At 34.8% G+C, this 14,694-nt stretch overlaps 1 protein-coding gene across 1 annotated transcript; it reads left to right on the top strand.

Moving 5' to 3' along the window:
- The first annotated feature begins 6,735 nt into the window (after window positions 1-6,735).
- On the top strand, window positions 6,736-9,719 carry LOC150028718 (uncharacterized). Its single transcript, XM_090300070.1, has 5 exons — window positions 6,736-7,506; window positions 8,642-8,672; window positions 9,124-9,312; window positions 9,412-9,546; window positions 9,676-9,719. Exons 1-5 carry the CDS (start codon window positions 6,736-6,738, stop codon window positions 9,717-9,719), a joined length of 1,170 nt encoding a protein of 389 aa, XP_090156196.1.
- Window positions 9,720-14,694: the final 4,975 nt, after the last annotated feature.

Raw genomic sequence — 14,694 nt, 5'->3', positions numbered from 1 at the left:
TAATAAGTGGGCACACATGACAAGGTTTCTGCATGGTCATTGTTTTCATCTTTCTTTTTGGGATTCAGCACTTGACAATGCATGATGTGTGTGAAGGAACGTAGTTGTAAGGTATGAACGTGAATTGGGTGGGTAAACCGATGTAATGGTGGTCATAGAGACCTTGTAGTGTAAGTGGTGACCTATGTGTTAATATGTGGGGACCCATGACAAAGTTTATGCATGGTCATGCCAATGTGGTGTGGATTTAGTGAGAATGGGGCAGTTGCAATAAAGCCAACTTGTGAAACCTCCGGCTATATTTCGGTTCATGAATGGCTGGATAGTGATATTCATTGGTTGATATATAGTGATAATAATAATCAAAATTAATATTAATAATAATTAATATAATATTAATAATAATAAATATAATATTAATGATAATTACACTAACAACATGCAAACATTCACTTGGAGACTTACATGACAGTGCCTAAAGTTCTTCACATGTCACCACTTAAAAACAAAGGGGTCACTACTGAATTCAAGTTACTCTTGCACTATTGAATTGCATAACCTTCAATGAGCTCACTGGACTCCCATCTCAACCCTCACAACACCAAAAAAACGAGATGCAAACATTGACTTGGAGGCTTACATGATAGTGCATAAAGTTCTTCACAGGTCCCCATTTAAAATCAAAGGGGTTCCCACTTAGATTCACATACCAGGATTGAAGCCATTCTTCCACTACTGAATTGCCTAACCTGCAATGAGGTCACTGGACTACCATCTCAACCCTCAAAACACCAAAAAAACACATGTAAACATTGACTTGGATGATTATATCATAGTGCATAAAGTTCTTCACATGTCCCCACTTAAAAACAAAAGAGTCACCACTTAGATTCACATACCACATTTCAAGGTACTCTTGCACTATTCAATTGCATAACCTGGAATGATCCCAATGGACTCCCATGTGGACCCTCAAAACACCAAAAAAACCACATGGAAACTTTATATTTGAGGGTTACATGACAATGCATAAAATTCTTGTCAGGTCCCCACTTAAAAACAAAGGGTTGACCACTTAGATTCACATACCACATTTCAAACTACTGTTGTATTATTCAATTTCCTTAAGTATTGATAAGTTGTGCATAAAGTATTCACAACTTGTCCACCATGCACTGCAATTACTATCATCACATCCAATGAACTCAGTTTTACACATAATAAAATTGACCACATTCACTACAAAGTTCAACAAAAACATCTGAACAATACACAAGAATCACAATTATAACTGCAAAGCTCACAAAGTTAATAAACAATGTTGAATGAATCATAAAATAAATCCAGTCACACATTTAGAGTTTCCAGAATAAATAAATCCTCAACAAAAATATTTGTTACGACAATTTCATAAGCACATAAATTGTACAATAGCACATATATTACAATTGTTTCAACAATGTGAATAAACTATAAATCCACTAACTTAAAAGCATAAAAACCTAAAAATATATCAATTAACCAACTACTTAAGCATAAGTTTTTGGGTTTGTTCGCTTCCTCCTTGAATATGTTGTCCAAGGTGTTTTCAAAATAGCAGTTTTGAAACGTTTCCTAGGTTCACAGTTCATTTTAGAAAACATGTTGACTTCTTCATTTGGTCGGTCTTCATCTCCATGTAAGTCTTTCTCTTCATCTACATCTTCATGACTTATTTCTGTCTTTTGAAGTATGTGCAATCCACTGAAAGAGGTTCAACTTCCGAACGAGTATCATCAGGAACATAATTTCTTCTTGCAATTAACTCAAGTATGTCCTTAACCTCTTTCTCCATACTCATGATTAATACCTTCTGCTCCTCACATTTGTGCATCAGTTCAACAACTTTCACCGTCATTGTACGAACTTCATCCTTTGTTGCTTTCTTAAGTGCTTGTTCACAACACCCAAACACTTTGACCTGCAATTATTCCTAAACACCTGTATATCAAATCAAATACAAATACACTTTAATATATAAAATTATCAAAAAATAAATATACCATCATGTCTACTTTAAAACAAAAATCATCATTTCAATCGAACCTTAGGTTGAGTCTCGGGATGAGGATCAATCGTAACAACCTCCTGATATGAACGTCTGCTACTTGACATTATATCCTAAACAAGTAATTACTTAATCAATTGAAAACCATGAACACCACAATTCAATTCTACAAAATGCAAAATAAATACTGCCCCAACAAAATACATCCAAGAAATTAATAAAAAACATACAAATGTTAACTATGCAAAAACGTGGTGGCAGGTCACTACCTATTCCCACATAACTCACTTCTTGCCCATCCTACTTGCACATCTCAATCCTCATAAAACCAAAAAAATAAATGCAACATTAAGTTGGAAGGTTAAAAGACAGTGCATAAATACCTACACATACCACATTTGAAAGTTACCCTTACAATAATCAATTGTCTAACCTTCAATCACCCTAAAACCTACAATATCGCTGCTATATAAAATAAGAGGTAAAACTTCATATGAATATTTAAATTTCACCTTGTTAGCAAGCTTAAGAAATTACTATCTGCAAAAAAAATTTGGTAGGGCAAAAATAAATTTTGGATTTTCCTTCATTATTTAATATAATATTTCAACCGTAAATTAATGATTCATTCTTACAATATGGAAACAAATGAAACTGTGGAATAAAAACCATCACTAAACCAACCAAATATGACCAAACTTTTCTTCCATCCACCACCATTACAAAAGTAATTATAACATGGTTGCTTTTGAATTTTTTTCAAGAAAAATAACTTTTGTCAAAAGTAACAATATTGTGTTTTCGAAGAATAATAAGTTATCTTAAACGTAACTACATACAAACATGCACTTAATTGATCCAAAGTGGGAAAAGTATTTTTCTTAAAAAAGCTATTATGTGATGATTTCTACAATGATGGTCGTTATCACAACTCCATGCCATTTTATACTCTGCAAAAACATACATAATGCAACAATAATGGTTTCAAGTTCAAATTAGATCCAATTCAATATTCATGTCTCATACAATCCTATGACATGTTCATCCATCTAACATAGTAACATCTCTATCTCACCAAAAAAATAAAAAATAAAAGACCAAAACAGGACATGCAAACATAACAATGGTAAGACAAGATGGCAATGCAAAAATTGTTTCATAGGTCACCACATAAAAAGAAAGGAGTCACCACTTCCCCATGTCATTGTCACTAATTCAGGACATTAACATTCACATTGAATTCTATCACCAATAACTCAGTCCCTAACCTTTTGGACAAATAAAAACTTCAAAAACCAGTCCCAAATTCGCAAAGCATAAAACAATGAAATTCAAATGCATTCAAACTTCAAAACTCAAAAACCACACACCAAACAAACAAACAAAATTACATTACACTCAACGCTAAAAAACAGAAAGCAAAGCAATAGCAAAACAATCAAACAAATAACCCCGTACCAAACAAAGCAAAATACATACCTCAATCGAAATCGCACTCTTAAACGAAAACCCTAAACACCTCAAGATGGCAACACACTTCTCTTATGCTTCCTTCTCCCTTCAAACCTGCCACAATCGAAAACGCCCCAATCGAAAACCCTAATCCTACCAAATCCCACTGCTGCTTTCGTTGAACGGCGCACACAACACAAAATCGCACATCTTCGTTCTCAACCAACAACCCTCAAACGCAAACGGTCTCCCTTCCCAATCCACAACCCTCAAACAAAATGTTCTTCCTTTTGAATCCTACCTTTTAAACGCACATTTTAAACGTTATTCATTCCAGAAACGCACCCTTCAAATGCAAATTTTTTTCAATTTTTCCATTTCAACAAACTATTTGTTTAATATTAAAACTGCCATGTCAGACGGTTGTATTATGCAGTAACACAAATAGAGGTGTCAAAATATAAGTACTTTTTTTCATTTCTCATACTTCATGTCATGTTTCTATGTGCCCCGTCTTTTTTGCATCATGTAGTAACAATTACCTTTTTTTTTAACATTATCTCGAACCAAATCCTTAAACACAACTCACCAAAACAAATTTGCTATGCAAGATGAAGACAATACTCTTATTAAAAATAAGGCGTGAGATTTAGTACAATGACCTCTTAATATTAATATACTATTCATTCTAAGGGTTATTTTATAGCAGAATTCTCGTTGGTGATGGAAGGTTTTAGATTATTAGTCTTAAATGGTTAGAGAATGATGTGATGAAACTTTTACTCTTGTGTTGAAACCAACAATAATTTAGTTTGTTCTTAGCATTTATTTATCAAAAGCGTGCTTATTCATTAGGTCTAAAATTCATTTTTTATGGTTAGTTAAATGATACCATGAATATGAACCAATTTATGAGATTCAAAGACCTTATACGTATATGTCCCCTAATTTTTTTTATGATTTCAAATAGGCCTCTTATTCATGATATTAATTAGGGGTTTTCAAAATCGAACCGGTACAAATAACTTATCACTGAAAAAAATTATATATAAATATTCATTGTGATCATAATTTTTTCATCAATTTAATGGAAAAGAATATATTTAGTTTAATAAATTTTAAGAAAAGTGAGGCTAAATTGAAAATTTTCAAAATAATAACACAAAATTAAAACATTAAACTAAAAATTATCAATATTTTTTTATTAATTACTATCAAGAAGAAGAAGTAACACATAAACCCAAATCGATTAAGATTGTTCAAGATAGTTGCTGCCCCTTCAAGACATGTGTTTGATGAAGCCATTTGTGTAAATTTCATTTGTATTTACATTTGCTTTAAGAATGTCTTAGGTATAGTTTCGAGGTTGTTTAGAGTAGGTTTTTTTCTAGCTAACTCACATCTTAACCCCTGACCATGTGATAAGAGCAAGCACAAGTTTTCTGAAACTGTTTTTCACATGTTTTGCATAAACACCCTTACTGCATAAAAAATAAATCTGTTCTTTTCCAAATGAATAGATTCTTTATTAAACTGATGCATGGACTAAGGCCTTTAAAAATCAGGTTTTGTGCATCAAGTATTTTGACTAAGTCTTCACTCTCTCAAAACGACTGTGTTTCAATAGTTATGTTTTTTTCTGTTATCGTTTTGAAAAATAAATCTGTTCATTTGTAAATGAATGGATTCCTTTTAGTCTGGTGCCATGTTTATCTTAAAAGGTTTTTTCGTTTTGTCCTTGCACCAGAGTGTTTCACTGAGTCTCCTTCACATAACAAATTCTCTAATTGCTTTTGAAAATAAATATGTTCATTTTATTTTCAATATGTTCTTTTTATAACAGCTTTAACTGTTTTTTGAAAATCTGTTATAAGTTGTTTTTCTATAAAAAGAAAACTTGTTCCTATGTTCAAAAGTGAATCATACAATTGAGAAAACAAGTTTTACAACAGAGAATTAAGGATTTACAGAGAATTAGCATGTGTTCTTGAAAGCTTTTACAAATCATAAAGTGTGCTTGTTTTTGGTTGGCTCTAAGGCTTGGTTAGAGGTGTTGCCACTGTGTGAGCAATCTGTTCTACTGGTCTAAGGCAGATTTCTGCATCCTCTATCAGGTGTACTCGTTTCATATTTCGTTCCTTGTAAAAGTGTAGTTGTAAACTCTTCTTGATAGGGTTTCTTGAAGAGTTATGTGTGCTGGAATAGTGTTTTTCAGCAAGATTTGTCATGTTCTTGTAGGGTTCAAGAACAATGGTGTTTTGTAATTGTTTGAATTGTGTTTTAGTGAATTTCACCTTGGATTAGGTGAAGACTGGATGTAGCTCATTGGAGTGAACCAGTATAATCGCTTTGTGTTCATTCTCTCATAATCCTCGCACTCAATAACTGCTAAATAAACTAAACTGTCAAGAAATAAATTTGTTCAATTGTAATTGAATATGTTCTTTCTGGGCATGTATATACTGTTCTTGTTTTTCTAAAGAAATTCTGCATAAATTCATATGTGGTGAAACATCAGTGAATTTCGTACTATGTGAAGGTTAATACAATATGTTAAGTGTTTTGGGAAAATCAAACATTAGCTTTGCATTCAAAGGTTGTGATTAATTGTTGAAGCTCACTGTTTTAATTCCGCAAATCAATTTGGACTTTGCCTACAAATCATCTAATTCAATCTTAAAATCAAAGATTATTCAACTGAGATAAACAACTTAAAATACATAAACAGTATAAAAATAAATATGTTCATTGGTAAATAAATCGATTTATTTTCTGAGTACTGTGACAATATCTGATTTTGTGCAAAACTTTTAAAAGGTCAATTCACCCCCATCTTGAACTTTGACACTATTGAACCCACCAATTGGTATCAAGAGCTAGGACTTGTATTTTAATCAAGTTTGTTTGCAATAATGTCTGAGTGTAAAGTGCTTTTTGCTGAGGGATCTTCTGTCAATAGATCACTTATGTTCAATGGAATGAATTATGCTTTTTGGAAAATTAGAATGAAAAATTTCATGGAATCTATTGATGCGTTAATTTGGGAGGTTGTGGTCCATGGACCCTATGTGCCAATGCAGGTTGTCAAGGATGAAGAAGTGGTAAAGCCAAGATCTGAATGGAATGAGATTGAAAGGAAGAAGGCTCAATATGATCTTGTGGCCAAGAACATCATAACCTCCTCATTAACAATGGATGAGTTCTTCAGGATATCCCAATGCAGTTCAGCTAAGGAGATGTGGGAGGTCTTGGAAGTCATTCATGAGGGTACTGAAGATGTGAAGAGATCAAGAAAACATTCTCTCATACAAGAATATGAATTGTTTAGAATGCAACCCGAGGAGAGCATTGCTGATGTGCAGAAAAGGTTCACTCATATTGTGAATCACCTTACTGGTTTGGGAAAGGAATTTGACAGAGAGGAACTCAACATAAAAGTGTTGAAGTGTCTTGACAGAAGCTGGCAACCCAAGGTTACTGCCATATCAGAAAGTCGTGATCTGTCAAAGCTGTCAACTGCTGCACTCTTTGGGAAATTAATGGAGCATGAACTGGAGCTCAAGAGACTCAAAGACCAGGAAACAGTGGAAAGAAAACCCAAGGGACTTGCACTGAAAGCAAGTGAACAGAGTGAGATCAATGGGGAAAAAGAAGATGTTAAACATGATGAAACAATCAGCCTACTTACAAAGAGGTTCAGCAGATTCCTGAAGAAGAAAAGCAGAGATAGGAACCAACAGAAAAGAAGGAATCCTAAACCTAATGAATCAAATTCCTCTAACTACACTTGCTTTGGCTGTGGCAAAACAGGGCACATCAAAATGGATTGTCCAAACAATCAATCAAAGGACAAATCTGCCAGCAAGAAGGTTGAAAGGAGCAAGGGGAGAAGAGCTTACATTTCGTGGGAAGAGAATGAAGTATCTTCAACCAGCAACTATTCAACTGAGAGTGAGGAAAACAATTTGTGCTTCATGGTGAAAGATGAAGGGTCAATCTCTGATTCAGTAAGTGAATTCTCTATGGAATCTGATAAATATGATCAATTGCTTGCTGCTTTCAAAGAAACACATGATGAAGCAAATAGGCTAGCTGTAATATGTAGTAAGTTGCAAAAGGTAAATAATGTTCTTGCACCTAAAGTAAAAACACTTGAGGAAGAACTACATAAGGCTAAAACAGATTTAGTAACCCTTGAACTAACATGCTTGCATGCCTCTATTAAAACCTGTGAAAACTGCAAAAAATTGGAAAAACAAGTGGAGTATTTGCTAAAAACCCTTTCCAATTTCACCAAGGGAAGAGAGAATCTTGAGTCTCTCCTTGGTTCACAAAATGTTGTTTTCAACAAGAATGGTATTGGTTATAACCCTGGAAATGTAACCAATGTCAAAAAGCTTTCAAGTTTTTTTGTTCCAGCAAAATCAAGTTTTTCAGCTTTTAATAGTGGCAAAAAGGAATCTCACGTAACCTACTTTTACTGCATGAAATCTAGTCATACCTCTAGGTCATGCATTGCTAGAAGGCATCTTGTTCCTAAGAACTTAGCAAAATGGCTACCAAAGGGAACATTTTAATTTGTGTTGGACCCTATACTGAAAAGGGTACCATTTGTATCATCTTTGCTCCATTTTGCAGAAAGGCAGCAAGAGAAATCAATGGTACTTGGACAGTGGCTGTTCCAAACATATGACTGTAGATCTTACAAAATTCACTAGCTTGAAGCTCAAGGCAGAGGGACATGTAACCTATGGTGATAATAACCGAGGAAGAATTCTGGGCAGAGGCACGGTTGGAACAGGGAATTCAACCACTATTGAGAATGTGATTTATGTAGAAGGACTCAAACATAGCCTTCTCAGTATCAGTCAACTTTGTGACAAAGGATACAAGGTGAACTTCAAGTCAAAGGGCTGCACAATCTCAAGTGACTCCTCTGGTAAGGTGTTGTTTACTGATAAGAGAGTGAATAACCTATACCTCTTGGATATCATGGAAACTAACTCTTCAAATGAGTGTTTACTGTCTAGAAGTGATGAGTCTTGGCTGTGGCACAGGAGGTTAGCTCACATATACACTAATCACTTAAATAAATTGAAATATAAAGATCTTGTTTCTAGTTTACCTAACATTAAATTTCAGGATAACAGGCTCTGTGATTCTTGTGTGAAAGGTAAACAAATCAGATCCTCTTTCAATTCAAAAGACATTGTTTCTACAAAAAAATCCATTGGATGTATTGCATATGGACTTCTTTGGACCCTCTAGAGTTGCTAGCTTGGCTGGAAATTTGTATGCTTTAGTTGTTGTGGATGAATACTCTAGATTTACATGGACTTTGTTTCTTGCACATAAAAATGATGCTTACAATGCCTTTAAGAAATTAGCAAAGGTTTTACATAATGAAAATGGTTGCTGCATAAAATCAATTCGAAGTGATCATGGGGGAGGGTTTCAGAATGCTAGATTTGAGAGGTTCTGTGAGAAACATAGGATATCACATAGCTTTTCAGCCCTTAGGACTCCCCAACAAAACGGTGTAGTTGAAAGAAAAAACAGATCATTAGAGGAACTAGCTAGAACTATGTTAAATGAATCTAAGCTTCCTAAGTATTTTTGGGCAGATGCAGTCTATACTGCAGCTTATGTGTTAAACAGAACCTTAATTAGACCCATTCTTAAGAAAACTCCATATGAATTGTATAAGGGCAGGAAACCTAGTGTAAGTCACCTTAGAGTGTTTGGGTGTAAATGCTTTGTATTGAATAATGGCAAAGAGAATTTAGGTAAGTTTAATGCTAAATCTGATGAAGGTGTGCACATTGGTTATGCTTTGAATGGTCATGCATATAGAGTCTTCAATAAAAGATTGCTCATAGTAGAAGAATCAATGCATGCTGTATTTAATGAAGCTGATCATAGCATATCTAAAACTGCTGCAGATGACTTTGACTATGATGAATTTAAATCTGTTTTAAATCAAAATGAATCGATTCATATTGATACTGCTGACTCACATGTTATGCAAGAACCTATTGTGTCTGCAGGTTTGCCAAAAGAATGGAAAACCCCAAGAGACCTAACCCTTGATAATGTCATTGGGAACATTGAGAAGGAAGTATCAACTAGGAAAGCCCTAAATAACTTCTGTGAAACAATGGCCTTTGTATCTCAAGTGGAACCCAAAAATCTGAATGAAGCCCTCAAGGACAGTAACTAGATTCTGGCCATGCAAGAGGAACTGAATCAATTTGCTCTAAATGAGGTATGGACTCTTGTTCCTAGAATACCTGAAATGAATATCATTGGAACAAAATGGGTATTCAGAAACAAGATGGATGAGCATGGGGTGATTACAGGAAATAAGGCTAGACTAGTGGCTAAAGGGTATAATCAAGAAGAAGGAATAGACTATGATGAGACATATGCACCAATGGCTCGGCTAGAAGCTGTTAGATTGTTACTTGCCTTCTCCTGCATCAAAGGGTTCAAGCTATTCCAAATGGAGGTGAAGAGTGCCTTCTTAAATGGTTATATAAATGAAGAGGTATTTGTTTCACAACCACTAGGTTTTGAAGACTATCAACATCCAGGACACGTGTTCAAACTAAAAAAAGGCTCTATATGGGCTCAAGCAAGCTCTTAGGCAATGGTATGAGAGGCTAAGTGATTTCCTCACCTCACAAGGCTATGACAGAGGCACATCAGATAAGACCTTGTTCATTAAGAAGAAAGGAGATGACACAATTCTAGTACAAGTATATGTGGATGACATCATTTTTGGATCAAACAATGGAGAATTGTGTGAAACTTTTGTGGAAATCATGAAGAGTGAGTTTGAAATGTCAATGATGGGTGAGTTGAACTATTTTCTAGGCTTGCAGGTCAAACACCTCAAGGATGGCATTTTCTTGAATCAAGCCAAGTATTGCAAGGATCTGCTGAGAAAATTTGAAATGGACAAGTGCAAACCAATCAGCACACCCTTCTCAACTAGCTGTCACTTGGATCATGATGAAGTTGGAATTCCTGTTGATGAAACTAAATACAGAGGAATCATAGGATCTCTACTGTATCTCACTGCCAGCAGGCTTGGCATAATGTTTGCAGTGTGCATGTGTGCTCGGTTTCATTCTGCTCCTAAAGAATCACACTTCAATGCTGCCAAAAGGATTCTGAAATATTTGCAGGGAACTAAAGAAGTTGGTTTGTGGTATCCAAGTAACATTTCATTGAGTTTGACTGGCTATTCTGATTCAGACTTTACAGGTTGCAAAATTGATAGGAAGAGCACCAGTGGTACCTGTCACTTGCTTGGATCAAGCTTGATCTCATGGCAATGCAAAAAATAGGCATGTGTTGCTCTCTCCACTTCTGAAGCAGAGTACATTGCAGCAGGGAGTTGCTGTGCTCAAACCATATGGCTAAGACAGCAATTGAATGACTTTGGTATCTTACTTAACCATATACCTTTGTTGTGTGATAACACAAGTGCCATCAACTTAACCAAAAATCTTGTCATGCATTCAAGAACCAAACACATTGAAATTAGGCATCATTTCCTAAGGGAACACATATCAAATGGAACATGTGAGATTAAGTTCATTGGTACAGATTTACAGCTTGCAGATTTGTTTACAAAACCATTGGCTAAAGATAGGTTTAATTTTCTGCTCAATGAATTGGGAATTATAAATGTTAATTGTGCCTCGTAGTGAAAAATTAAATTTGTTTATTCGTAATTAAATGTTTTTATTTTTGGTACTGATATGCTTTGATAACTAGGAAAGAGAAAGTGAACTTTGACTAATTGACTGACTTAGTGGGTATTAACCACTGTACCTTTGACGGTTTTGGTCATGGTTATGTAACCGATTTGATGCATTGGTTGCTCAATGAAGGTGTGATATGTGTGCATCGTGACCCCAAATATTTGTTGCATATTTTCAAAGATTCTCTGCACATTTTCAGAGAATAAAAACCTTGTGCATATCTGCTCTTAACTGCTCTATCAACCTATTCATTTCTCAATATAAATCTGTGTGAAATTGCTAACCCCATTGGCTGCCCATATTCGTTGCTCACCATTTAAATCACAAGAAAATTTTTGGTTCAACCATGGCTTCCTCTTCAAGATAGAAAAAGAAAAACCAGGACAGGCAAATCACCTTTCAAGGGGTTCTAGAAAGCTGGCTCGCTGGAGATGAAAAGGGTATCAATGCCTACATTCACGAGATAAGAAGAAAACAGATTAACATACCCAAGGTGTTGGATTTCAACTGGCTGAAATCTGAAAAATTGGCTGAAACAAGGTTTGCACTGAAGCACCATAAACTAAAAAAGCTACTGGAATTAACTGGTAATGTATACCCTCACTTAGTTAAGGTGTTTTACACAAATCTAACTCTGGATGGAAAGAACATTGTATCCTATGTGAAAGGGATCAAAATGAAGGTCACTAGTGAAGTCTGGAATTCAGTGGTTGGAATCAAATACTCTGGTCCAAAGGTTGGAAAAGGGAACACAAGGGGATTCAGGAGTTCAACAAAATTCAGTATTACAGAAGTTGTATGAGGAACCCTGCCCAGAGTATAATCAGATTCCATGCAGGTAATCTGAACCTAACACCACAACTTGTTGCCTACATAATAGCATGTCAGCTCATCCCTAGAGGTACAAATCATGTTGTTCTACATGAAGAGAATTTAATCCTTTTATACTGCATCATGAATCTGATCAAGGTTAACTGGATGTATATAATCAATGAGCATATGCTGAAATCCAAAAGATTAACTGATTATCGCTTTCCTTATGCTATACTTGTTTCAAAATTGATTGACTACTTTGGCATTGACACTTCTAATTAGCGAAATGAAACCATCAAAGTTGTGAGTGAGATTGATAACTCAACTCTCACAAAAATGGGGTTTCATAAAGTGGAGGACAGTTGGGTGATTCTCAAAGGCAAGAACCCTCAAGAAGAACATGGAGCCTCAAACCTCAACAATGAAGATGGAAATGAGGTTGTTCACATGGAACACGGTTCAAGTTGCAGAACACTTATGCTATGTTATCCATCACTCCTACGGGCAAGAGCCATCTACTGATCATGCTAGAAGTCAAAGGATAAGCTCTCCATCTATAGAAATCAGAGGAGATTCACCTGCTCCCCAATCAGTGCATGAAGAAGCTGCTGCAACTCATCAGAATGCTATTGTTGCCTATCAAACCCTAGAGTACAGAGGTGAACCCTTATCCATGTTTGAAAGGCAAGTTCTGTATCGCCTTGATGCCATGACAGCAGAACAAAGAGCATATTTTGAGACAACTCAAGCAAGGTTTCAGCACATTGATGATCAAATTGAAGGAGCTCAGTTGCAGCTTGGAGAGTTATATTACAAAGATTAGAAGTATCTTGCTTTCCATTTATCGGTTTATATTTCTGTAATGTTGAACAATTTGTATTTGTTTTCTAGACTGTTATGGTTGTGTTTCTATTTTATCTTTCTCTATGCTTAAATGTTGTTTAATGAATCCAAAGGGGGAGAAAAATAGCTCACCATGCTAGGTGAAGCTAGATGAAAAAGGAAGTTACATTCTGCACCTTAAAATTGATTCATATGTTATGCAATGTTTCAATTTTATGGTTTGGTATTTGGTGCAGTGCAGGTTCTTAAAGCAACAGAGCTATGGGGATTTCTCTCCATCAAACAGGGGGAGATTGTTGAAGATGGTTGCTGCCCCTTCAAGACATGTGTTTGATGAAGCCATTTGTGTCAATTTCATTTGTATTTATATTTGCTTTAAGAATGTCTTAGGTATAGTTTAGAGGTTGTTTAGAGTGGGCTTTTTGCTAGGTAACTCACCTCTTAACCCCTAACCATGTGATAAGAGCAAGCACAAGTTTTCTTAAACTGTTTTTCACATGTTTTGCAAAAGCATCCTTACTGCTTAAAAAATAAATTTGTTCTTTTCTAAATGAATAGATTCTTTTTTAAACTGATGCATTGACTAAGGCCTTTGAAAATCAGGTTTTGTGCATAAAGTATTTTGATTAAGTCTTCACTCTCTCAAAACGACTGTGTTTCAATAGATAAGTTTTTTTCTGTTATCGTTTTGAAAAATAAATTTGTTCATCTGTAAATGAATGAATTCCTTTTAGTCTGGTGCCATGTTTACCTTAAAAGGTTTTTTCGTTTTGTCCTTGCACCAGAGTGTTTCACTGAGTCTCCTTCACATAACAGATTCTCTAACTGCTTTTGAAAATAAATCTGTTCATTTTATTTTCAATATGTTCTTTTTATAACAGCTTTAACTGTTTTTTGAAAATCTGTAATCATTTGTTTTTCTATAAAAAGAAAACTTGTTCCTACATTCAAAAGTGAATCATACAATTGAGAAAACAAGTTTTACAACAGAGAATTAAGGATTTAAAGAGAATTAGCATGTGTTCTTGAAAGTTTTTACAAATCACAAAGTGTGCTTGTTCTTGGTTGGCTCTAATGCTTGGTTAGAGGTGTTGCTACTGTGTGAGCAATCTGTTCTACTGGTCTAAGGCAGATTTCTGCATCCTCTATCAAGTGTATTCGTTTTATATTTCATTCCTTGTAAAAGTGTGGTTGTAAACTCTTCTTGATAAGGTTTCTTGAAGAGTTGTGTGTGCTGGAATAGTGTTTTTCAGCAAGGTTTGTCATGTTCTTGTAGGGTTCAAGAACAGTGGTGTTTTGAAATTGTTTGAATTGTGTTTTAGTGAACCAGAATAACCGCTTTGTGTTCATTCTCTCATAATCCCTGCACTCAATAACTGCTAAATAAACTAAACTATCAAGAAATAAATCTGTTAAATTGTAATTGAATCTGTTCTTTTTGGGCACGTATATATTGTTCTTGTTTTTCTAAAGAACTTCTGCCTAAATTCATATGTGGTGAAACATTAGTGAATTTCGTACTCTGTGAAGGTTAATACAATCTGTTAAGTGTTTTGGAAAATTCAAACATTAGCTTTGCATTCAAAGGTTGTGATTAATTGCTGAAGCTCACTGTTTTAATTCCGCAAAAATCAATTTGGTGCAAATCATCTAATTCAATCTTAAAATCAAAGATTATTCAACTGAGATAAAGACCTTAAAATACATAAACAGTATAAAAATAAATCTGGTCATTGGTAAATAAATCGATTTATTTTCTGTGTACTG

The sequence above is a fragment of the Phaseolus vulgaris genome, chromosome 3, assembly GCF_051622355.1.
Source record: "Phaseolus vulgaris cultivar YP4 chromosome 3, ASM5162235v1, whole genome shotgun sequence".
Classification (NCBI taxonomy): domain Eukaryota; kingdom Viridiplantae; phylum Streptophyta; class Magnoliopsida; order Fabales; family Fabaceae; genus Phaseolus; species Phaseolus vulgaris.
This window is presented reverse-complemented; position numbering and strand designations above follow the sequence as displayed.

Excerpts from the sequence above, each read along its gene's own strand:
- LOC150028718 (XM_090300070.1), top strand. The coding sequence starts at position 6,736 with ATGTGGGAGGTCTTGGAAGTCATTCATGAGGGTACTGAAGATGTGAAG. Across the intron at positions 8,673-9,123 it reads CTGTGATTCTTGTGTGAAAG|ATGCAGTCTATACTGCAGCT; the intron begins GTAAACAAATCA and ends ATTTTTGGGCAG. Across the intron at positions 9,547-9,675 it reads AGAACCTATTGTGTCTGCAG|TGGAACCCAAAAATCTGAAT; the intron begins GTTTGCCAAAAG and ends TTGTATCTCAAG.